The following is a 26638-nucleotide window of genomic DNA, read 5'->3' as shown; positions in this document are numbered from 1 at the left end:
GTAGAATTTGAATTCAAATCTTTCTGACCCCCAGAGCCACACCAGTGCCACCTAGCAGTCAGTACAAAAAGCACCCTAAAAAGAGCGAGGAAGCCCGGGTTTTGCCTCCTTGGAAAGGTCACATCCTCTCTTGGAGCCTCTGTTTCCTCTTCTGTTTACATAAATGAAAGGAGAACTCTGGACCAGATGGTATTGAAGGTCCTTTCCAGACACAATAATAATATAATAAATAACCTAAGAGTGTCTGCGGATCAACTAAGGAGATGGACGGGACGATGTTTGGCACATTTCAGGAAGAAGGCTGGTCCTAGGGCGGGGGAATGGAACAAGGGCCGAAGCCCTCATCTTCAGGCCCTTGGCCCCACCCCCAGTAGGAACTAGAGGAGGAGAAACTGTGATGGCGGCCCCCATGCTCAGTGACACCCTCTTCGCCAGTGCGATTGCGTATCAGCTGCCCCGGAAGCGGAAAAAGCGCAGGACCGAGGCGGCCACAGGTGATCTTCACCATGGCGGCCCTCAGGACGCTGGTGTCTGGATGTGGGCGGCTGCTCCGAGGTTTTCTAGAGGGGCCTGCTCAAGTCAGTTGGGCTCGGCCTCCGACCCGGGGTCTCCGAGAAGGTGAGTAGCGGGCTCCATTGGCAGCCGCCACCCAACGTTACCTTTCTCTTTACCTCTTCGCACGGTCTTCCTGCAGGTGCTACTGAGTTGAGCCCTGGGCCGCGCATTTCTCTCCGAGGCTTTGGTCCGGGACCCGTTTAGCCTCGCGCCTCTTGATCTCGCGCTCTTCCCCGCCCCTCCCTTCTTCGGTAGCTCCCCATTTTTTCTCGCGCCCTGCCCCCTTTCCCTAGTCCGGGATCTCTCGTTCTTCCTACCCACCCCGGGATTGCGCGCTCTCTACTTTCCCTCTCTGGAGTCCGGGCTCTCGAGGTCCTGGCTTAGTTGGTCGAGTTTCACCTTCCTCCCTCGGGCCCCGCGCCTCCTTTTCGTAGTGGTACCCCCGAGGCCGGGGACCCAGCATTCCTTGCCCCTTTCTGTAGAGTCACCCCTAAGCCCGGAGTACCTTGGGGGACCCCGAGGCTCCTCAGTTTGTAAAGGAGACAGGGCACAACGACTGTTGTGGAGTACCTTGGAATAAAATGGGAGGTACCGAAATAATTACAAGGGAGATAATCATAGTTACTGGGAAGAAAGATTATGGTGCCATGATGAGCAGGTCTGTTGGAAGAAACCTTAGTGGGTTTTGGAAGAAGTGTGTATTCCCCTTCCCCTCAGGTAAACTGTTTAAGGGCCAGGTCTATTTCATTTTCAAAATAGCACAGCACCTGGTTGTTTATAACGCAGTAGGTGTCCAATAACTGCTTATTGATTTTGACCAGGAAGGGCCAATGAAGTGGCTGAATGACTGGCCCAAGGTCACAACATTAATGAATAGGAGCAAAGTTAAGATTTAAACTCAAGTTCTCCAAAAATCAGTAGTTTTTTTCACTACCCTGTGTTGCTGCTTAAAAAAAAAAAAGTAAAACAAATCGAAACTAAACTATCTTCATAGCTTGCACAATGAACTTCATTAGCCCAGCTAATGCATAAGGATATAGATTATAAAATTCTAAGATTTTCTTTAACAAAAAAGATACTTTTTTTCTTTTCCAAAGAATCAGCAAAGGATAATTGACATTAGTGACTATATGTATTAAACAAATTTTAATATATTTGGAAATGTCTTTTCCTTCAAGGAAACAGTAAGATTAAAAAAATTATGTAGGAGAGGGGCTGATTATTTTTGTTAACTCTCTCTTCTTTATTATATGTTTGGTTCACTTATGTTAGTTACCTTCCCTTTTATGTATCTGCTGTCACCAGTCTCAAAAAACATCTACCAATGCCAAATCAGTAATTAAAGGATTTTTTATAACAACATACTAATAAAACCTAAGAAAAAAATAATCACAGGATGTCACTTTTTCAGCTTAGGTTAGGGAAAAGGAGACAGAGATGTAAGCCCCTATCAATTCCTTTGATGGTGTGATGATGACAGGGACAAGCAAGATACAAACCAAAAGAAGCGGTTGACTCTCATACATCTATAAGCAAAACTCCAGCAAAAACCACAGCTTGGGCACAAAGTCAATTAGAATTTCTGGAAGAAATGAAGTAAGAGGTTTTAAATGTTTTTATAGATGAAGTGAGGATACTGGTAGGCAAAAAAGGAAAAAAAATTAAAAATAGGAAAGAAAGAATTTGAAAGGGTATTAACAACCTTGCATGAGAGGTACAGAATCTTACCCAAGCAATAAACTCCCTGAAAATTAGAGTGGACCAAACAGAAGTTAACAATTTCATAAGACAACAAGAAATATTAAAACAAAGACCAAAAACTGGGAAAAACTAGAAAATATAAGATTGTAAGGGAAAACTATCTCATCTGAAAATTAGAATAAGGAAAGAAGATTGAAGAGGCAAAAAAACCTGAAAGCTATGACCCATATTAGAGCCTAGCCACCATCACATTTCGAGAAATCATTTATTTAAAAAGCAAACCCAGATGCCTTAGAACCAGAAGGCATGGTGGAAATAGAAAGCAAACACTAGTCACCTTTAAAAAAAAAAAAATCTAAAATGAGAACTTCTAGGAACATCATAGCCAAATTCAAATACTAGAAGCCTCAGTCAGGATCATACATGATATAGCAATCACCATTGTAAATAGAGTTTGAAATAGATTATTCCAAAAGGCAAAGCATATAGATTCATTTCCAAGAATAACTCATCCAGCAAAACTGAGTATACTTTTACAGAGAGGAAAATAAACATCTAATGAAATGAAATGGGGCTTCTTAAACTTTTTCCACTTGTAATCCCGTTTTGCCTGAGAAATTTTTATATGACCCCAGATTTATAGTTATATAAACTAGGTATTTAAATCAAATATTAATTGATCATAAATCATAATTTTGTTGTAACTCAACCCCCACGTTGAGTTACAAGACCCCATAGAGAGTTTAAGAAGTTGGAAAAGGGGATTAAGGAGAAATTGAAGGATAACTGTGGAAATATGTGTAGAATTTCACATGTTTACTGTATATTGGATTACTTACTGTTTAGGGGAAGAGGTGGAGGAAGAGAGGAAGAAAAATTTCGGAACACAAGGTTTTTCAGGAGTGAATGTTGAAAACTATATGCATATATTTTGAAAATAAAAAAGCTTTTATTTAAAAAGGGAAGCTAAAGGGGTAGTCATCCTGATCTCACATCAAGCAAAAGCAAAAAATTGATCTAATTAAAAGAGATAAGAAAGGAAACTATATCTTGCTAAAGGATATCATAGATAATGAAGCAATATCAGTACTAAACATATATGCACCTAGTGGTATAGCATCTAAATTCCTAAAGAAGAAGTTGAGAGCTTCAAGAAGAAATAAGACAACAAAACTGTAATAGTGGGAGATCTCAACCTTGCTCTCTCAGAACTAGATAACTCAAACTATAAAATAAAAAAGAAGTTAAAGAGGTAAATAGAATACTAGAAAAATTAGGTATGATAGATCTTTGAAGAAAATTGAATGGAGACAGAAAGGACTGCACTTTCTTCTCAGTAGTTCACGGAATCTATACAAAAATTGACCATATTAGGACATAAAGACCTCAAAATCAAATGCAGAAAGGCAGAAAGAGTAAATACATTTTTTTTAGATCACCATGCAATAAAAATTACATTCAATAAAAGGCCTGGGGAAAATAGACCAAAAAATATTTGGAAACTAAATAAACTCATCCTAAAGAATGAATGGGTGAAACAGCAAATCATAGACACAATCAATAATTTCATCCAAGAGAATGACAATGAGATAACATACCAAAATTTGTGAGCTGCAGCCAAAGTGATAATAAGAGGAAATTTTAAATTTCTAGATGCTCGCTTGCGTAAAATAGAGAAAGAGAAGATCAATGAATGGGGCTCATAAATAAAAAAGCTAGAAAAAGAACAAATTTTAAAACCCCAATCAAATACCAACTTGAAATTATAAAAATAAAAGGAGAGATTTTAAAAATTGAAAGTAAAAAAAAAAACTATTGAATAAATAAAACTAAAACAAAAAAGGGAAGCCGAGAAATTTTTAAATTTCCAAGTGTTCTTGATGAAAAGACAGAACTGCATAGAAATTCTGAAGTGCAAAGAAGGGAATCAAGAGAAATTTGCTTATATATATTTTTAAGTTCTTTAAGGTAAGGATTTATCATTTTGTATCTCCACCACTTAGCACAGTGCCTGGCATATAGGGGGCACTTAATAAATGTTTATTGGTTCGTTGGCTATAAAAAGTCTAATTACACAAAGAGCCTGGGAATGACTATGTTATGTTTTAATGATTTTAAAAGAAGAATGGAAATGGAGAAGAGAGAAGCATACTGGGGAGGAAGGGACAGTAAGAGTGAGAAAAATTATCTCGCATAATCAGAGTGTGTAAGTAAAGGTCTATATAGAGGTCTATATACAGAGAAAGGGGCAAGGAGAGCAGTGATACTTAAACGTCAATCATAAACTGGTCAAATTAGGGGGAAATAGACACGTAGTTGGATGTAGAAATACATTTTACACAACGGGGAAACAGGATTGGGAAAGGAAGAAGAGAGTAGAGAGAATAAGAGAAGGGAGTAGATTAAGGGAGGAACTAGTCCTAAGCAAAACAAACTCTTAGAAGATGCAAAAATTTATACTGGTTATTTTTGAGTGGCAAAGATTTGGAAACTGAGAGTAAGCCTACCAATTGGAAAATAGCCGATTAAATTATGGTATATAGATGTGATAGAATTGTGTTGTAAGAAATGATGGTGAAGAGTGGTTTCAGAAAAACCTGGGAAGACATATGAACTCATGTAGAATGAGGTGAACAGAACCAGGATAATGGTTTATACTATGACAACAATATTATAAAGACAAGGAAGTTTGAAAAACTTGTGTTATAAGTAATGACAAGCAGGATTCTCTTAGAAAACTTAGACTTAAAGGAACTATGCAAAGTGAACAGAATCAGGAGAACATTGTTTCCAGTAACAGCAATATTGTATAATAATCAATAGCTAATGTCATACCTAATCTCAGCTAATATAAGTGATCCAAGACAGTTACGTAGGACTTATAATGAAAAATGCCCTTCATTTCCAGAGAAAGAACTGGTGGAGTTTCAATGCAGATCAAATCGTACTTTATCGTTCTTTGTTTTTTTTGTTTGTATTTCCTTTCGCAATCTGATTAAAATGGAATATGTTTTCCATGACTATACATGTATAACCTATATCAAACTGCTTGCCTCCTCATTGAAGGAGTAGGGGATGGGAGAGAAAGATAAAATTTGGAACTCAATTTTTTTTTTAATGTTAAAAAAATTGTTTTTACATGTAATTTGGGGGAGGGGAATAAAATGGTAATTATTATTTTTTAAATTATAAGTTTCAGGTCAGGAGGACCTGAGTTCAAATCTGGTCTTGATACTTCCTACCTGTGTGACACTGGGCAAGTCACTTAACCCCAATGGCCTCAACAACATCAAAGATAAGGGCTATGCCTAGTTTATACTATTCCTGGTAAGAAATGTCACATTTCTTAGTGGACAACTCCAAATCATGCTTTCATAATTTCAATTTATACTTTCCTTTCCTCCCCTAGCTTTTGAATATATTCTTTCCTTAAACAGGTTGGAAAGGATTCTCCTGCTTGCAGTACCCAGCGTACTGTAAGCATTTAATAAATAGTGGGAGTTTTTTCATTCATTCTTCATCCTCCAACTGTGTTGTCAGTTTTAAGGTAACTTCTATCCTCCATACTTTCATCTCTAGCAGTCTTTCAGATATTTCAAACTGCCTGTCCAGAAGATCTTTTACGCTGAACATGTTCAAAATAGAACTCATTTTTTCTCCATAATTCTCACTATCTCCATCCTTCCCTGTTATTGTAAACGATAACACCATTCTCCTACTCCTTTAGACCCACAATCTAGGAGTTATTCTATGGTTCCTCACTTCCTATCACTCTCTGTCCAAGCAGTTATCAAGACCTATTGATTTCATTTAAGCAACATCTTTCTATGCTCCCCTTCCTCTTCTCTGATTCTACCACTGCTCAAGTAATTGGATTATACAATAGCCTGCTACACATCTTTTCCCTTCTATCAGTTCTTCATTTAGCCTCCAAACTGATTTTTCCAAAAACACATTTCCAAAATGCTAATTATATCACTCCCCTAAAATATTCTACTTGGCAATCAAAGCCCTTCATAAACTTAGCTGTCCTAACTTAGCTGGACCTTTCCAGTCATATACCTTAGTCCCCTGCCATATGCTTCAGTCCAGTGACACTGGCCTTCCATTTGCTGTTCCCAATGCCTGGGGTACTCTCCTTTCGCAACTCTTATTAGTTTCCCTGGTATTTATCCTGTGTAAGCTTGCTTATACATGTTTGCATCTTGTCTCCCCCATTTAATTATAAGCTCCTTGAGAGCAAGGACTGTCTTTGCCTTTTTTTGTGCCCTAGGGCCTAGCACAGTAGCTGTCACTTAGTAGGTGCTGTTGTCTGATTGATTGCCCACCACAGATCCTTCATCTTTACTTACTTCATTCTTTGCAGTTCCATGACAACTCTTTGCTATTCCTCAAACACAACACTCCTGTCTTTTTGACTCCCCTTTTTCACTGTCTCCATTTCTAACTCTGGACTTTCTTGGCTTCCTCTAAGTCTCAGCTAAAGTCCTACTTTCTGAAAGACGTCTTTCCCAGTCCTGAATCTCATTGCCTTCCCTCTGAGACTTCATTTCATCCTGTGGTATATCTTGTTTGTATCTTATCTCATTAGACTGAGCTCTTTAAGAGCAGAGACTGTTTTTTACCTTGCAGTGCCTCTCCAGTTCTTATTATAATGTCTAGCACATAGTAGGTGCTTCATAAATGCTACTTAACTGACAAACTTTCCTACTTTTGATTCTAAGTACTTATACAGTTGCATTTATTCATTATATTTGTGTTTACCATTATTATGTTCATTGGAGCTTCACCAATTGTTATTTGGTATCATTTGATTTATTTTGGTTCCTTGGAGTTTATCAAAGATCTGAAAAGACCTCTTTGTAAGATCTTTGGAGTCTACACTTGGAGTCCTTGACAGGGAGATACCATTATATATATTTGTTTTACTTTCCTTTCACCCTCCAGGGCAAGGACTATATAATATAGTCTGCTTTGGTAATGGGTAGACTGGGGAAAATTATGAAATTATTTTAGGCAGCTTATTTAAAGTGCATGATTAATGCCTATTCATATTGAGAAGTCCTTTAAAAAGAGAGAGAGAACTTTCTTAGTAACAAATTTAATTCTTTGATCCTTCCTTTGTCTTCCTGTCACAGCCACATGCTAGCTAGGAGGAAAATACTCCTTCTTAAGCCTTTTATCCATAAGTCTCTAATTTTCGGTTCTTTCCTTTCTCTGCCCTTCCCCCATTCACCCTGAATGGCAGCAAATGGAGTAACAGCCAGGAGAAAATTGGATTCCAGGTTTTGTTTGGTTCTGATATTTTTTGTTTTGGATAATGAATGTCTCAGATATATTTGATTTCTATCTCTTAATGGTTACAAAATATCTCATTGGGTTTATTCCATTCTGCAGCCTGGCCTTTATCCTTTCCACTGAGATATCTCCCCTATCAAAGGTCATTTCTAGTTTGACAAATTGTCTCTTAGATAAGTATCAGCCTGTTGTTTTACCCACTTGCCTATAGTAAGACGATTTATTGGCTTGTGTGGGGAATCTCTAGAGCAGTGGAGCTTGCCATGTTCTTTGATCTCTTTTCCAGGGGCCAATAAGATGACTTCAGGGTTTGGTTCATTGCCTTAAGTGGTATGTGTTTTGTTAGGATTGTTTACCTCATGGTTGGGACCCAAGTGTCTCCATAGAGGAAGGGAACACATGTTTATCCAATTTCTTTTTCAGTGCATTGTGCTTTTCTCTGAGTTGGGTGGTACCCTAATCTGTCTCCTTTTGTTTCTCATTGTGGTTCTTAGAAACAGGCCTAATCCCACCCCCAACCTGTTATCCATGACTTGTCCTCACCCTCCCTTTGCCTTGGTTTGTCGATTTTATAGATATCTGCAGATTTTCCATGGTACTGCTGCACCAAGGATGCCCTTTCCTTAGTTTCCTTGTTGGCAATTCTGCATACTGGTTATGTCACTGTTCAGTGAACCCCATATTTCCCACCAAATCTGTTCTAAACCCATGGGCCCACTGACTTCCATGCCTTTCCGATCTTGTGTTTATCAAGAGTCTTATCAGTACTGAAAGGTTCTTTAAAGGAGCAACTGCAGGACTGTTCTGATGATTTATACTGCTTATGCTTCTGGTGCTAAATTTGATGATAGAAATTGTGGGATAATGAGCCTGTCTGGTTTGGAGAAAAAAGAAGTAACAACTATAGGTAGTTTCTGTGTCCTGTTAGATGGGAGTGGTGGAGGTAACAAACAAACCCCAAGTAGCATTCTAGACGTCTAGTTGGGTAATGGTATCCTTACTTTTTTTCAATGTATTTCCTTTTGGGGGGGGAGAGGGAGAGTTAAATTTTTAATTTTATTTTAAACAAATACAAAAGGAGAAAAGAAAAAATTTGCTGTGTATACAGCAGAATATGAGAGGATTTAATGTAAAACAATAAATTTCCATTTCAAGAAAACCTATATACATTACACCTTGTTTTCAAAGCCGGCTAGCTTTTCTTTGCTTCTTTGTAGGGTTTTTTTGGTTCTCTGTTATGTATTTTTTATTCCATTTCCCCCCTCCCTTTTATCTAACCTTAAAGAAGGTATAATTAAACATATATATGTCTGAGTATGTGTGTGTATGTATGTGTGTGTAAACACACACATATAGATATCTATAAACATTCACACTCATACATATATGTAAGACCATACTAAAAGCTTGTTTCTACTTGTTATTTGTTTCTCTGAAGGTGAATCTCACCTTTCTTTATGAGAACAAGTCTCTCCTGTTTTTTGTTTTTACAATAATAGCTTTTTTAAAAAAAATACATAAAAAGATAGTTTTCAGTATTCACTGTTGTATAACCTTGTGTTCCAAATTTTTCTCCCTCCCTCTTCCCCACCCCTTCCCCTAAACAGCAAGTAATACAATATAGGTTAAGTCCTTCTAAACATATTTCTGCATTTATCATGCTGCACAAGAAAATGAAATATGTCAACCCAATACCATCCTGAGAGATTGTCTGTGAAAGTTTTTTTTCCAATTTTTCATTCCTTCTGTTCTTGGGTATATAGGTTCTACTGATACAGGAAAATTTTAATTTAATATAATCATAATTATCCATTTTATATTTCAACAATACTCTCACCTTTTACTATAGTTTATTGTCCAGTATTGCTAAATTTATTTCCTTTGCATCTTTTTCCTCTGCTTTCTTTGAAATTCCTAATCTTTTGTTCTTCCAGATGAACTTGTGTTTTTTTTTTCTAGCTCAGCAAGGTAATTTTTTTTAGTAATTTAATTGGAAAGACATTAAATAAATAGATTAGGTAGGTAGGATTGTCATTTTAAAAATTATTTTGACTATCTACTCACAATAAATATTACTCATTTAGATGTGACTTCATATAAAAAGTGTTTTATGTTTATGTTCATATAGTTCCTGTGTTAGTTTTGGCAGGTCTGTATGTTCAGGTATTTTATGTCTAGTTATTTTAAATGGTCTGAAACAATATTGAATAATGTTTCTGACATATAGTGTAGTTTTTCTATTTCTCTCTTTTGATTAAATGTATTTTAACCTTTAATTTTGTCTCAGATCTTATATTATTACCCCCTGGTTTTTTACTTGATAAATTCTACTTTTTTCTTTTATTTTATCTTTGTGGATATCTCATTTTTATAATGTTTCCTGAAAGCAACATATTGTTGAATTCAAATTCTTAATTTGCTCTTGACTTCCATTTTATGGGTAAATTCATCCCATTTACATTCTAAACTACAATTACTTTTTAGTTATGTAGTTTCCTCCTTTCTATTTTTCCTCACTATTCTAAATCTCACCCTATTTATCCCTTCTAACTCTCCTACTTCATTTTCCTTATCCTCCTGTTACTTAAATATCCTCTCCAAGAATCATTCCTTTATCCTCCCCCTCTTCCCACACACATACTTTCTCTCCCTTTAACCTCTTATTTCTTTTTGAATTTAAAAACCTTGTATGCCTTTCTAAGAAGTATGTGTTGTTACCTATTTAATCTGTTCCCAATGAAGGTAAGGTTCCAGCCCTACCTACTGTCCCCACTATTAGCTTTTTCTGTATCATTTTTTTCCTTTTATGTGTCATTTGTATGAGATAATCACTCCACCTACAGAGTTTTATTTTTTTAAGACTCAGCCCATCATACTCAGCTTAACCTCAGCTTTTCTTTCAAACTGCCCAAATAATGACAATTATAAAAGTATTGCTAATATTTTCACGCTTAAGTAAGCAGTTTGATCTTATTATGTGCCTTATAATTGATTTTTAATATTTACCTTATATTTTTCCTGGAAGTTATATGTCATGTTTTTCCTTAAGATCTGGAAGTTTTGTCACAAAAAAATTGAAAATCTTTGAGTTCGTTAAATGTCCTTTTTTCCTCCCTCTCCCCCCTCCTGATTGTACTTATGTTTTATGTACTTATGATTATACTTAGTTTGTTGGGTAAGTTATCCTTGGTTGTAATCTCAGCTCTTTTGCTCTACAAAATATAGTAGGTCTAAGACCTACAATCCTTTAATATAGTAGCCTCTAGGTCTTGTGTAATCCTTATTACATGGAGCTCTGTGATAATTTAAATTGTTTTTTTCTTGTTGCTTCCAGTATTTTCTCCTTAACCTGGGAGCTTTGAAACTGGTCTAGGATATTCTTGTTAGTTTTCCTCTTAGAATTTCTTTGAGGTGGTGATAGGTGGATTTTTTTTTTTTTCTACTTTAGCTTTGCTTTTTTGTTCTAGAACTTCAGGGCAATTTTCCTTGATAATTGCTTGTAATATTATATCAATATTTTTTTTCTTTATCATAATTTTCAGGTACTCCAACTATTCCTATATTATTTCCCCTTGATATATTCTCCAGATTGGTTGTTTTTCTGATGAATGCTTTACTATTCTGCTTGTTATATTCTTTTGATTTTGTGGTATTATTTCTTGATATCTTAGAAACTTTCTCTTACCCAATTCAAGTTGATTGGCTTTCTTTTCATACTTGATTTTCTTGGATACTCTCCCCCCAATCCTCCCACCCACCTATCCCCCTTTGATTTTTAAAGTCTTTTTAAAGCTCTTCTAAGAACTCTTTGTGCTTAGGGGAACATCTTATATTTCTTATTGAAAAGAAAATAGCTTTTTTAGCTCCATTATCTTCCTCTGATTTTGAACTCAGAACGAATACTTTTCTCATCTCTCTCATTTTTAGTACCAAGTCTTTTTTGTTTGTTTTTTGTTTTTTAGTGGATAGTTTCAGACAGTAAAACTGGATATAATAGCACCACTTAATCTGAAATGCCACTAAGATGTGTTTTTGGTGCCATGGAAGATAGTCACAGCCTCGTTTTTATGTCCAGCGCTTTTCTTGGATATAATTATTTTGATTTTTAAAATTGGTTTAATTACAAATGACTACTGTTGGAATCCTTACAAACTGTTAAGTCATTAGAGTTGATAGAGACAATAGTTATCTAATTTAGCATGGTTCAGTATGATTGATCTGATCTTACAAGGAGATGTTATGGGCTAGAAGAAACAAGGTACTAAGTGGAACTGATAGAAACAATGCTTGTGTTCACATCTTTAGAGAGCTCATATAAGCAAGAAGCTCTTAGGACCAGAGAGCACTTTGAGAGGAAACCCATAATCCCACTCTCAGATCCCATAATCTCACTCTCTCAGAGGAGGAATTAACCTTTGGGAGATCATATATAAGAAGTGGATAGAGGCTTAGTCAGGAATACAGCTGAAAAGATTGAGAGGGGAGCGTCAGGTCAGTTCAGAGCCAGAAGCCCTTTCTCGGAGGCAAGAGAGATTCATTCCATCTTCCACCTTTGTGCTGGCTGGAGGCCAGAAAGCAGAGGCAAAGGACAACTACAAGAGCTCTTGGAACCAAGCAGAAAGATAGGCCTCTAAGAAAAACTAACCGGCCTATTTTGGAGGAAGCAATAAAAGATCTGAACTTTTAACATCTGGCTGCATTTGGGTGATTATTACTTTTAAGTGAAACTAAGGCTGCCTCCAGAAAACCTCCCCAAGAAACCTGCTCCCAGAGAGAACCATTATTATTTTAAAGAAGAAGAATACCACAGACTAGAATATAACAAGAGATTATAAAAGGTCCTCATGTTATCTCCTAGTGGCCTGAAGTTGTAAAGTCATAAGACCTAGATTTAAATTGTAGTTCTGACTCTTACTAGCTCTGTGACCATGGGTAAGTGACATCACTCTTCTGGCTTTTCTTTGTAAACTTAAAAAAAAAATTAAATTAAAGCTTTTTATTTTCAAAATATATAAATAATTTTCAACATTCACCCTTACAAAACCTTGTGTTCTAATTTTTTCCTTACAAAATCTTGTATTCTAATTTTTTCCTTTCCTTTCCTCTACCCCCTCCCCAGATGGCAAGTGATCTTGTTAATATGTTAAACATGTACAATTCTATACATTTTTATTTTTGCTGAGGCATTTGGGGTTAAGTGACTTGCCCAGGGTCACACAGCTGTTTTAACACAGTGTTAAAAGTGTCTGAGACCAGATTTGAACTCAGGTTCTCCTGACTTCAGGACTGGTGCTCTATCCATATTTTCATGTGTATTTCATATATTTTATAATATCATATATATTTTCACAAATGTGCTGCACAAGGAAAATCACATCAAAAAGGGAAAAGAATGAGAAAATAAAATGCAAGCAAACAAAACAAAAAGAGTGAAAATACTATGTTGTGGTCCACATTCAGTTCCCACAGTCCTCTCTCTGGGTGCAGATGGCTCTCTTCATCACTGAACAATGGGAACTGGTTTGAATCATCTCATTGTTGAAGAGAGCCACGTCCATCATAATTGATCTCTGTATATATAATCTTGCTGTTGCCGTGTATAATGATCTCCTGGTTCTGCTCATTTCACTTAGCATCATTTCACCTAAGTCTCTCCAGGCCTCTCTGAAATCATCCTGCTGATCATTTCTTACAGAACAGTAATATTTCAGTAACATTAACTTATATAACTTATTTAGCCATTCTCCAACTGATGAGTATCCATTCAGTTTCCATTAATCTTGAAATTTCCATGGAAATACAATGTAAGACTATAATTTCACTGTTCCTTTTAATTTTGCTAAAAACTGTTATCACCTATGGCAGAGAATTGGAAATTGAAAGGATTAACTGTAAAATGGCTAAACAAGTTGTGGTATATGCATGTAATATTTTTGGAATATTTTTGTTCTATAAGAAATGAGCAGGCTGATTTCAGAAAAGCCTGGAAAGACTTACATGAACTGATGCTGCGTGAAGTGAGCAGAACTAAGAGAACATTGTACACAACAACAGCCACATTGTGCAATGATCAACTCTGATAAACTTGTCTCTTTTTAGCAATGCATTGATCCAAGACAATTCCAAAAGACTTGAAATGAAAAATGCCACCTATATCCAGAGAGAGAGAATTATGGAATCTGAATACAGATCAAAGTATATTCTTTTCACTTTTTAAAAAAAATTTAGGGGCAGCTAGATAGCATAATGGATAGGGCATTGGTCCTGAAGTCAGGAGGACGTGAGTTCAAATCTGGCTTTAGACACTTAATACTTCTTAGCTGCATCACTCTGGGCAAATCATGTAACTCCAATTGCCTCCACAAAACAAAACAAAAAAATGTTTTTAATTTCTCATGGTTTTTTTCCTTTTTACTTGATTGTTTTTATAACATGACCAATATAGAAATGTTTGATATGATTGCACATGTATTTGTATCTGATTGATTTCTGTTTTAGGAAGAGAGAAAAATTTGGAACTCCAAATGTTACAAAAACAAATCTTGAAAACTATCTTTACATGCAATTACACACATACACACACAAACAATACAGTTTTTTTTTTTAAAATAGTCATTCTGCTGTCAGCTCATTCAAATCTTACTGTTTCAGCAATGACAGGCCAGAAAATTGATCATTACTCCCCCATGTTTTCTAGGGGCTCTGCTAAGTTGATAAGGAGTTTGTAGAGCTCTGGTGCAGAAATGGATGAATTTCCCATCTCTTCCAATCTTCCATCTCTCTATATAATTAACATGCTAAAACTCCCAAGGAAATCATAAGAACAGGAAAGAACCGCAAAAATGTTGGTAGCAACTCTTTTTGTGGTTGGCAAAGAATTGGAAAATGAATAGTTGCCCATTAATTGAGGAATGGCTGAATAAGCTGTGGTACATGAAGGTTATGGATTATTTTCTATACAAAATGACGAACAAGCTGATTATAGAAAGGCCTGGAAAGATTTACACGAACTGATGCTGAGTGAAACAAGCAGAATCAGGAATACATTGTATACAACAGCAAGAATGTGTGATGATCAACTATGAAAGACTTGGTTCTTCTCAGTGGTTCAGGGATTCAAAGCAGTCCCAATAGACTTTGGACAGAAAAATGCCATCTCCTTCCAGAAAAAGATCTAAGGAGACTGAATGTAAATCAACACATGCTGTATTTGCTTTTTTCTGTTTTTTTATCTGTCCCTTGGTTTTTCTCTCCCAACATGATTATGTGTATTATAAATATTATAAATTATGTGTATTAAAAATAAACTTACAATTTAAAAAAAAAATGCTAAAACTCTGCAAAGAGATGAAGAGATCTAGGAAACTAAAAAGATTACTGCCTACTCTTGTATTACAACCTCTACAACCTTTCTCTTTGAATACTGGCGTTAATCTTTTCATGAATCTGTATTCTCACCACTGTTGGCTAGCTAGGAACAAGGTTAGTCAACCTTAACATTTGCAAACTCTTAAAGGTTATGGACTATGTCTTTGTAATTCTCTTTGTAAAGGGCCAATATACCATTAAATAATTTCTAAAGTCTTTTCAATGATGTTACTGTAAAGAGCCTTTGGTGCTATTTGTGAAGGACAACAAAGTTAAGCCATTCTCCCAAATCCTCAGAATTTGTTGTCATTTAGAAGGAAATGGAAGAGAGGAAATGGACAGAGAGCCTCATGGATCTCAGCTTGGAGAGACCCAAAGAAATCTAGCAGCTTTTTAAAGGGAAAGGAAAAATTCAGGGAGGATTGTGTAGAAACCATAACCTCTTAAAATATCAAAATGGGAGTCACAGGCAAGTTCTATATAAGCATTCTCTTTCAAAGTTGTTCTGAATGGGCCCATGGGAGCTCACAAGATCTATGTTCCACTTTCTACATATGTAAAATTTGAGCTTTGTGAGTTGAAGATTTTCCTGTTTCTTATTAAATGACTGACCTCATGTTTCTTCTTTATCTTTGTAGTGGTGGAGATCCAAGAAGGGAAGACAACTATTGTAAGTATCAAAGCATTGACCATTTGGAATCTTTGTCATTCTTGGAAATGCAGAATCATTACATTTTTAGAAGAAAACCTCAAATTGACCCTGATTGGGGGACTTCCTAGCTCCAACACTGGCTCTCTCTGGGACCTTAAATCCTGGAACATGCCACTTTCTAATTGTGGATTGTTAAGGTCAGAAAGTCGCTAGGCTTGGAATGAGGAGCTGTTACTTGAAAATGGCCTAGATTCACATTACTCTTTGAGTTACAACGTCTCAGGCATCTTCATTCATACTATTTTTGGCAGGTTACTAAATTTTCAGTTTTCAAAAGGAGAAACTGAGGCAGTGAACTAGATAATTGGCCCAGAGCTAGGAACCTATTACTACAGCTCCTTTCCTAAATCCCTAAAGGGACTAAGCTGTTTTTAATAGTTCTGTAGTGAACAGTTAGAGAATCATATCATTTATTCAAATTTGCCTTTTCTCAAGAACCTTTGGCTTGTCCTTCATTATTGGAATTTTTAAGATATCTAATAGTGTGGCCCCTTTCAAGTTAAAAGCACTAATTTTTTTTTAATCTATTCTCACTAGTCTCCATGAAAGCCCTGCAGCAGCTAGAACCCTTCAGAGAGCTCTCAGGGGGCTTGCCTCCACAGTTCAAAAATAAGGATTCTGTTCCACCCCCACCCCAACTAGCTGTGGTGAACATAGTTGTCTTATAGAAAATCTGGGCCCTTGCCCTATTACCAAAAGACACCATGTGTAATCACTTTGACATCCTAATACCTCTTTGGGGTATCTTCTTCATTTGCCCCTCTTTACTTACGGAGTAAAACAAATACTGTTTCTGAAAACTCCAAGCCAGAAGGTTCAAAACTACTAAGCTGGAAATGTGAAAATTTTCCTTTATTCTAGAATTTGTAGGAGATAGGCATTCATGATACCAGGTCCAGAATTCATCACAAGACCTGTATTTCTGAAAGCTCTGTTGATAAGTCTTCCCTCTCACCTTTTCTCATAACTCTCAAGTCCCATACACTCTTATGTTCCAGTCACATACTCTGGCCTCTTTTCCCCTCTGACTGTTTTCATGTCTGTGGAAGGTGTAGGTTCCTAGATGCTTCTAAGTGGCGTCTCTGGCTCTACTCCCACATCTCATGATTTCCTTCTAGCATTACTTTCCATTTCTTACTTCCAATAACAGTTGGCTATTAAGATTAATCAACTTGTTGCTCTTAGCAACTTAAAGGCTACATTATCATAGGAAGAATACATGAGCCAGTCCAAGACTAGTTGAACTCATTTCCTATGACTTTATCTGGGTTTGGAAAGTGACATCCAAAGCAGTGAAGCACATATAAAGCCCTCTTCTCCTAAGCTCCCACCTTTGAAATCTTTGCCCCTTTTAAGGGACAGGTAAGTTCTAATAGGCCAGTGTAATAGCATAGTTCTGTGGCCTGTTCACAACAAATTTTATTGATGCTTGGGAGAAAGGGGAAGTCCCACTATTACTTTCACTGACTCTTCCTTCTCCACCTCCTCTCTCCCCCCTTCCCCTCCAGAATCCTCATAGCAAAGAAAAAGTTTCTTCATTTCTAATTAAGCAAAGACCAATTTGTTATCCCTTATTCAGCAGGCTGAAGAGACTCTAGACCTTCAAAGAGAACTGCTTTTTATCCCCCAGTTTCTATATCATAATATTTAGTGTCTATATTGAATATTTTGTTCAGTACTTTACTTTCTGCCTTTCCCTCTCTGCTTCTTAGATTGAAGGCCGAATTATTCAAACTTCCAAGGTGGCACCAGAGCCTCCTAATCCCTCTGGCCAGTGCCCAATCTGTCGTTGGAATCTGAAATATAAGTATAATTATACGGTGAGTACATCTTCTGACTAGGTTTCCATTTAAGTATAACTTGATCCTCTTTTTTGCCTATTGCTGCTAGATCTAGGGAAGAGAGTAAATGATCCAAGATTTGACTGAGAATTAGGGATTCTCAGATTCTTCATTCTAGTCCTTCCCTTGTTGTATTTCTTCATGGGTTTCTCCCATAACATATATTTGAGGAGATTCACATGGGCTAAACAAAATACTTGCACTTCAGCTACAAAGAACCTTTGTTACTATCCAGAGTAGTTTTGAGCACTGCTCTTATGTTGCATAGCAGCTATGACATTTGTCCTTAGTGTTAATCCCAGATACCTCTGTCATTTCAAAAGCAGAAATTTCTGGAGGAGCCCAGAGATGGTGGGATCACATCTTTAAGGAAAACTACTTTCCTTGCTCCCTAGGCACTTTTAAGTTTTCTATGATATGGTAGGTGATTGGATTCTAAATTAATTAGCTTAGAAGCCAAACCTAAAAAAATTATATCAAGTAGGTAGGTTTGAGTTGATGTAGATTTTTCTTGGCCCCTTCTGGGGAATGAAAATGACCAAGAGCTACAATCTAGTCATGTGGTAAAAGGATAGTATATATCCATGGGGCATGGATATAATGGCTGGAATGATTCTTCAGAATGGTTAACCCTTAGGGCTACCTGTAGTAGCAAGCTTGATAGTCCAACTGAAATGCCAGGTCCTCCTATTTAGGACCTAGAGTGGGCTTCCTATGGCATATGTTTAGTACTTGGTATTGCTGCTCAGAATGCAGCAGTATCAGGAGGAGTGAGAGCCCCTACCTGTCCAGCCACCAAACACAGGCATCAGTGCCCCAGGGCGCTCTACCCATAGGCTTTTCCAGGAAACTTATAGCTTGTACTTGGCTTTGTTTATCCATCAGAAGAAATCCAATCCTTCTGAGGTGAAGGCTAAATTTGTTTTTGCTTTCACCCCCTCCACTTAAAAATATGCTCAAACTACATAAAATCATCAGCTCACTCAGCAGTACTTGCAGGAGGCTGGAGTTGTGAGTCTGGCTTATTAGCCCATATTAATCCAATCCAAGTTGTTTTCATCAGATGCTGAAGATTACAAGGGCGGGAATTGGGGGCCTGTGTCCCTCAGGAGCTGTCCAGTGATTAAAGCAAATCTGCTGTTACATAGCTTGGCTCCCAGCAGCACAGCAAGTTAATTTCATGGAACATGACCACTGAGGCTGGTGTGCCAGGCCCCTAAAGGAGGAATGGAAGGGTAATTTTATTTAATCCCACTTTGTGTTCTCATGGCATTTTCCCAGTTACCCAAGATTCTAGGATGGCTTCCTGTCTTATGGCTGGTTCTTAATTGTTCTTAACCCTGTGATCCCTCCAAAACAGCCTGAGAAGCTGGACAAGCCTAACAGAGATGTGACAGGTAGAGAGAAGCTAGTATAACACATCCATCTTGTCACCATGGAGGAAAAGACCCATGATGAATCCCTCTTCTTACCCCACATCCTTCATAACTTTGTCCAATCCAGTCCCTTCTGAGCATGTAGTGTGTGTACCATACAAGGTAGTTTGTGTAGTTGTCACATATAGCCCTGAGTTTCCTTTACCCCATTCCTCCATGCTAATGGGACAATAACATGTCATATATATTCTCTATCTAGGAAAAGAGATAGCTCCCTCATGTTCCTAAATCACATCAAGAGTGATGTTTTAGCCATTGAGGACTAGCTGAACAAATTATGGTATGTTAATATAAGGGAATATTATGAACTAGAATATGAACTAATATAGAGTGAAGCAAAGCAAAGCCAAGAGAACAGTTTATGCTACAAAAACAATGTAAACAAAACAACTTTGAAAGATTTAGACTTAACTGTTATTTAATGACAGTGATCCCCCATATTGCTGAAAGACTATGAAACATGTTAACCATCTTCTGACAAAGAGGTAATAGGCAAAGACATTGGTTTTTGATGTTGGCCATTGCGGATTTGTTTTTTCTATGTCTGTTACAAGATTTTGTGTGGTTTTTTCCCCTGAAGGTTTTTAATTGGGAGAGGAGAGGGTTAGTAATATTGATGCCCCAAAACAAAGGCCTATTGAAGACATGAAAAAGTTCAGAAAGAAGCCCAAGCAAGCAGGGCAATTTTGAAAGTAATGTATGGATTTTTTAAAAAATTGCTGTATGTGCATTAGGAGTGGGGAGAGTTGCTGTTTTTTTTTAAGGCAGTTGGGGTTAGGTAACTTGCCCAGGGTCACACACAGCTAGTAAGTTGTCAAGTGTCTGAGTTGGGATTTGAATTCAGATCCTACTGACTTCAGAGCTGATATTCTATCCACTGTGCCATCTCTTTGCCTCCAACATTTGCTGTTTTTAAAGGAAATGTTTAAAATGGAATTTTTGAAAATTTTGCAATAGTATTTTCCAAATACATCTAAATTTTCAGCATTCATTTTTATAAGACTTTTTGTGTTCAATTTTTCTCCCTTATTTCCCTCCTTCCCAAGAGAGCAAGTGATCTGATATAGAGTAAATATGTGCAAATCTTTTAAACATTTTTCTGTCATGTTTGCAAGAAAAATCAGACTAAAAGGAAAAATTCAAAAAGGGGAAAACCCAAAAGATAAAAATACTATGTTGCAGTCCACATTCACTGGCCTTAATTCTCTTTGGATATGGGTGGCATTTTCTATCCCAAGTCTATTGAAATTGTCTTGGATCATTGCATTGCTAGGAAGAGCCAAGTCCCATCACAATTGATCATCACATAATCTTGTTATTTGCCAATGTTCTCCTGATTCTGCTCACTTCAGTCAGAATCAGTTCATGTAGGTCTCTCCAGGCTTTTCTGAAATCAGCCCGCTCATTCTTATAGACTAATATTCCATTACCTTCATATATCATAATTTATTCAGCCATTCCCCTACTGATGGGCATGTACTCGGTTTCCAGTTCTTGCCACTACAAAAAGGATTTCCACAAACATTTTTGTACAAATAGGCCCTTTTCCCTCTTTTATGATCTCTTTGGGATACAGACCCAGTGGTGATACTGCTGGATCAAAGGGTATGCAGTGTTTGATACGTCTTTGGGCATAGTTCCAAATTGCTCTCCAGAATGGTTGGATCATGAAATGGAAATTTACCGTCATTTTGTTGTGTTTTTGAAAATGTCCTTTTTGGCATTTAACTTAATAATCAGATGATAAAAGAAATGCTTCAGTTCTGAAAAACATTCCTACCTCTACCTATTGAGTAGAATTGGTCTTTCATTTTTGAAAGGTTGCCCTACATTTAGAACTCAGAGTCTTGGCCCTGTTAATAGAATTCACAATCTTTTGTTGCCATTTGGGATTTAACTTGGATCTTATTGTCCCATTCTGGTTGCTCACAGGTCTGGGATGTGGATACAATAGTAGGGGTCAGATTTCAAAATGTCTTATTACATATTGGCATCTGGGAAGATGAGGTCTGAATGACAGTAACCTCTGTTAATTGTCTTATTCTGGGCTCCCAAATGCTGGCAGTAGACCAAGTCTGCCTTCTTTTCTGCCATTTTCTCTCTCTTTCCATACCCTATAGGATGTCCTTCTGCTGAGTCAATTTATTCGGCCCCATGGGGGAATGTTGCCCCGGAGAGTCACAGGGCTGTGCTTGGAAGAACATCGGAAAGTGGAGGAGTGTGTGAAGATGGCTCACCGGTCAGGTAGTTTGCCCTTCCCTCTACCTCAGGAAGTGAGCCCTCTATTCAAAAATATTAATGTAGGGGAGGCATAAGATATCCAGCTGTTTCCACAATATCTCCCATGTTTAACTGCAATGAAAGCCAGTCATGTCCGATTTTTTGTGACCCTATTTGGAGTTTCCTTGGCAAAAAGTCCTGGTTTGCCATTTCCTTCTCCAGCTCATTTTACAGATGAGGAAACTGTGGCAACAGGGTAAAGTGACTGGGCTAGTAAGTATCAAAGGCTGGATTTAAACTTCAGACAAAGCACTTTATCCACTGTGGCGCCCCCTAGCGCCTATGAAAGCACTTCTGCTCAGTGATAAAAGTGTTACTAACAATTAGTTTAACTTTACCTGTCTCAGGAATGATACATTTCTCCCTTCATCTAGGTCTGCTACCGAATCATAGGCCTAAGCTTCCAGAAGGATTTGTTCCCAAGAAAAAACCCCAACTCAATCGGTGAGTGAACTGGGTGCTAGTTGAGATGGATGGCTACAGCTGTGGATTTTCAGGATAGACAGTGACCCCACTTCATTGTTACTCCATGGTCCCTCAGCCTTTATTGTAGAGAGCTCAGGATACACATGTCTCTGGTAGCAGCATAGCTAGTCATCACCCCATATGCTGAGAGACATGAGTTCTTTTGATTCTTTCATTTCCCTTCCCCCACTCGGCTATAGTTCACATTGTTCACACTCTTTATTTGTCTTGGAATATGAATATGTCCTGGGATTCTTCCTCTGTCTTTCCATAAGGGAACTTAGAAAGAAGAAGAGTTAAGAGCTGAAAAGTACATATTATCATCTGTCCTTGTTGGACATTTGGTGGTGTTAATCCTATGTATGACATCACACTCTGTTGCCATGGGAATGCCAGAGTAGTTTTCTGAACTTTTAATATCCTTGCTCTCTCCTCACTCTGGGGTTACCAAAGGGCAGAAACAGACATAAAAAATGGAAGAAAGGCCTCTGGTCTTTTTGTGGGTTCTAATGTGACTATAGGAGGGCAGGGGTATGTGGGGCTGGCTACTTGAGTGGAATGTTAAGTTCTGGAACATGACCCACTCCTTTCCCTTATCCCAGTTCCCCTGAAATGCAGCTGTTTTTCAAAATAAGCAGTAACTCTTTTAACATCAATATAACTATATTCTTGAGTCCTCTTTTCACACCCAATCTGCCCCAACCTAGTGATGGTTTCTTTGTTGTAGGTATATGTGTACAGGATTGTCTTTGGATTTTCTCTGATTAACTCGAACCCAACTTGTGTCTTTCTTCTTCTCTCATCTCCACCCCTGCCTGCATGCTGCTGTTGGCAAGTCACTCAGTGAAAGATATGAGAAAGAGAGAGTTCTGCTGAGGATTTTCACAAAGCAAGACTCCTGCCTTCTTAGTTTCCTTCTTCACCTCTATCACTCCCTTAGTGGGTCTAGAAATACAGAGTCTGGGTAACTGAAGTAGCAGGGAAGCAAACCAGTATATTTTAGCTATTGTAGAGGGAAAATGGGTGGATGGGGACATTATTGGAATATGGGGCTTGTTTAGTATGCATTGTATTGCTAAGTTGCCTTGATTGAATATATATATATATATTTTTTTTGCATTAAATTGCTTTGCCATAGCTTTTGCATCAAGCCCACTTCCACTTGTGCCTACCACATTGGTAGTATAAGTCATTCATTTGACAGCCGCCCAAAAGAGTACAGGACACATGTCAACCTCTTCCTGCCTTCTGCCCTACTTATACCGGCTGTGTATAGCATTTGGGGATAGACCTCACCTCCTTGTGGCTCTGTAAAAGACAACAGAGAGCCAAGGACACAATTCATCTTGTTCTCAGGTCTTTGAAGAGAGACATGAATTCCTCCCCTTAAATCCAGTGTCCTTTAATGTGACATAATATTGATGAACATAGGGACTATAGGACTGATAAAAGAGAAACATAGAGGAAACTGAAATTTCCCTTATAAGGAAGAGGTACTAAAGGGATTCTATCAGAGGAGGTCCCATAGTAATGAATGAGCTTTACCTTTTCCTATACTCCATAACTACTTCACTGCAAGAGTTAGGAAGGTACTGAAATGAGGATTTTGGACTGTTCCTGGAGTTTGGCTGTTCCCAAAGAGCTTATTGGAGCCCACCCAGCCATTTTCCTTGCCAGCTGGCTACTCTCTGTGGCACTTAACACTAGGCCCAAGGCTAGCTGGAACTTCACTTTCACATCAGATCCTTCTAGGGCAAAGGGAGATAGAATAGCTTTGGGTCAGCAATACAGAGAAACTGCTTAGCTTCATGCCTCAATCTGTTTTTCCCAGGAGGCAAGTAACTTCTTACAGTGGACAGCAGACATATTCAATTTCCCCCCCTGATCCTATCTAACATTTTCTTGTGTATACAGTCTAAACAGGAATGTAATCAAGAGAATTAATGTTTGGAATAGCCAGAATGAAATACTCTTCATCCCCAGGGACTTCTGTACCTCCATGTCTAGCTTTTCTCCTTGGTAAATAGGCAGATACTCTTATTGGCTTCTTGGTTCCTCTTTGGATTAGTCTCATATTAATCTCAGTGTCTCACTCTGTTCTTTCATTTGGAGAGGGGAAGAAACACTTCCCTTTTTCTCTCTTTGAAGGACACAAAGAAGGGAAGCATTCTCATCTTTAAGGAGTCAGATCAGTGGAGCATAGTTGAAGTCTATCTGAAAGTGGGGCTTTAGAGCACAGCTGGATGAGGCAAACATGTTGAGTGGGGTCCAGGGCTTTCCAGGCATGGATGGCTGGGGCCCTTTCTGGGGAGGCTAGCTTTTGCCATTGCTGAACCTCCGGAGTAGGCTGTAGCCCAAGTTTCATTCTGAACAAAGCAAGCCTCAGCCCCACTATCATGAGCCACTTTTCCCGGAACCAATAATCCTGGCCCTATTCTCCATAAAAGAGGCCAAAGGACCATGCCTATAGTTACTTTCTTCCCCAAGAGTTGTAAGAACTTCCCCAGCCAAACTGCACCCATATCTCCCACCCTTTGGCTCTTATTCCTCCTCGGGGAGGGGGCTCAGAGGTTAAGCACAGGCTATGGCTGCCCAAGGGATCTGCTCCTGGAACTGGAGCAACTGTCTGAGCCAAATGAGTAAAAGCAAAGACCTTTTTTTGCCCAAACACTTATATCAGCCTCTCCTTTCTCTGTGGTCAAGGCCAAAAAGAATGACTTAGGATCTGAGCAGCCGCTTTCTCCCTCCTCCTCCTCTATATATACACAAACACTGACAACTTAAAAAGATCAAGGAAGTGTGTGGCCCTGTGCTGCCTGCTGACTCTGACCCCAGCCACACACACTCTGAACCACAGCAGTCAGGAGTCTCGTTTGTTTACAGCATGTTCAGCTGCTTTCTCCTTGGAAGGTCAGAACTACTTCCTCCCTACTCTTCAAATGAATGACAGCTATGGTGGGCATTTCAATTTGTTTAGCCATAGTAATGATGGGAAAGCTAGAACCCCTATTCTTCATATCCAAGTTGATCAGAATCAAAGTCCAGGTAAACTTTTATCCATTGTAGTACTCAAAATGATTAAGTCTCCCATAGGTCCTCATTGTACCATTCTATATATCTTCCTTTACAGGTACCTGACACGATGGGCTCCCCGCTCTGTCAAACCCATCTTAAAGAAAGGTCCAAAATGGAACAAAGTTCGAATGGCTGTGGGCTCCTCCCTGCTTAAGGATAATGTCAACTACACAAACAAACCCCTAGTGATGTACCATTGATGGGAGGGAATAGTTTGTAAGATCAACTTGGCCAAAGCTCCCTACCCCTGGCAATGGGAACTATCTCCCTTCGTTCCAAGGAAGGACTAGAAGGTAAAATCCAGCCTGGAACTGCTACAGACCCAGATGCCTTCAAAATTAGTTATTCCTCACCAAAATGTGGACAACAGGAAAGGCAATAATAATATGGTCCAAATTCTGATGGAAATGCTTATGGCATCATAGAATGGATTCTAAAGCAGCTGCTAGTGATGGGGAGACAAATGGCAAATATACCATAAGATATCATGTTTAGCTCAGACTGAACTTTTTGAGTTGGAGATACAATTACCCAAGAAATGTCATAAAACAAGACAAGTTTGCTAAACTACTTGGTGTATGCTTACTTCTTCAGAAACTGGAGGTTACTGGATCTTCTTCATCAAGTTGTGCAGCTTGGAGACTTGGAAAATAATGGAATTGATATCCTGTTATTGATAATACATGGTTGCCAAAAGGATGTAATTTGATGTGTCCCCAGTCTGTTCTTCGGGGACCCTAACTACCTATGAGTTCTGAGTAGGGGATTGGGTTGAATGAAGAAAGCAGAGGCTAGAGACCTCTGTTTTGAGTACAAGTGTCCTGGCTACATAAGCCTAAGTAATTTATCCAAAAAGGAGATCCCAGGTGAGCCTTCCCATCATCTGGGGACTTCCTGCACTTCTGCCCATTTGCCCTTTGGCATTCTTTCCCAGAAGCTTTTGATAGCTGTCACCTACCTTTGCCTGTTTTGCCACCAGAGTGACCCATCTCAAAGACTAGAAGCATAGAAGAGAAGTAGGCAAGTACACTGTAAACACATAATAAATTCATTTACGTTTATGAAAAAACATTATTAAAATTGGCCTGCATAGATAGTAGTACCCGGGCTGAGGCACACCCCAGTCAAAGCATGAAGGGCAAGTCTATGTTCTTCTCACCAGTGCCCACATAAATATAGCCATGATTCTTGGTCCGGGGAGCATGGTAGAATGTTAGGCCTGGCCAGAGCAAGCTTCGCAGCACAACCAGTGCGTTTCCTCTCTCCATCTGGATACTCCAGGACCCTGGGGAAGAGAGATGAGGAGAAGTTGAAGCCAGGGGCCTCCAAAGAGGCTTGTTCATCTCAGCTAGCTACTAGAAAAAGTTCCAGAATTGTTTGGGGATTTTGTCCTGGTTTATGTGACTTGATTGCTAGGAATAAAGAAAGACAATTCAATTATCCAGACTGATTATTCAGACCTTTTACATCTCCCCAGTGCCATTTGGCTATTTCATTGCTCATTAAAACCTCTCCACCAGAAGGAGGACAAAGAAATGAAAAGAGGTGAAACTCGGAACTGATCCATATTCTTGGGTTAAGGAAAGGAGACTAATAAAAGCCAACAAAATTTAAGTTGGGAGATTTTTAGTATTTTGGTAGTCCTAACCATGGCTCATTTTAGCTGATATAATTGTACTCTTTTTAGTCTTAGTGTACTCTGCCCCCAATTTACTGGTTCTATCTTTTCTCTTTTGGTGGTGTTGGGGGAGGGGCATCTCCCAAAACTTGAAACATTTTGACACAATGATATTCCAACTAATACCGTCTACATAGTACACATACTTTAATTCTTCCAAAAATAGTAAAGCAAACCACCTAATAGAGTAGCTGTTGTTTCTTTCTTCCCTTCTGTACCTGAGCATCCC

The 26638-nt window shown here is 38.3% G+C and overlaps 2 protein-coding genes across 3 annotated transcripts in view; one reads left to right on the top strand and one right to left on the bottom strand.

The window, feature by feature from the left end:
- Positions 1-469: 469 nt before the first annotated feature.
- Positions 470-25435, top strand: MRPS18A (mitochondrial ribosomal protein S18A). Of its 2 annotated transcripts, none has more exons than XM_051997049.1 (6): positions 470-618; positions 15561-15592; positions 17347-17454; positions 21032-21155; positions 21566-21635; positions 22384-22765. In XM_051997049.1, exons 1-6 carry the CDS (start codon positions 507-509, stop codon positions 22418-22420), a joined length of 483 nt encoding a protein of 160 aa, XP_051853009.1. In that variant the 5' UTR covers positions 470-506; the 3' UTR covers positions 22421-22765. The 2 variants fall into 2 exon arrangements, with proteins under 2 accessions (XP_051853009.1, XP_051853008.1); XM_051997048.1 differs by lacking the exon at positions 22384-22765 and adding an exon at positions 24787-25435 and having other exon boundaries at positions 479-618.
- Positions 25436-25774: 339 nt separating this feature from the next.
- RSPH9 (radial spoke head component 9) overlaps positions 25775-26638 on the bottom strand; it is a 31552-nt gene continuing 30688 nt past the window's right edge. Inside the window, exon 5 of the mRNA XM_051997047.1 lies at positions 25775-26016. Coding sequence (XP_051853007.1) covers positions 25856-26016 — 161 coding nt within the window. The 3' untranslated portion in view covers positions 25775-25855. The remainder of the gene's footprint in view (positions 26017-26638) is intronic.

The sequence above is a fragment of the Antechinus flavipes genome, chromosome 4 (genome assembly GCF_016432865.1).
Source record: "Antechinus flavipes isolate AdamAnt ecotype Samford, QLD, Australia chromosome 4, AdamAnt_v2, whole genome shotgun sequence".
NCBI classification, from domain to species: domain Eukaryota; kingdom Metazoa; phylum Chordata; class Mammalia; order Dasyuromorphia; family Dasyuridae; genus Antechinus; species Antechinus flavipes.
Note: the sequence above shows the minus strand (reverse complement) of the source record. Positions and strands in the feature narration are given on the sequence as shown.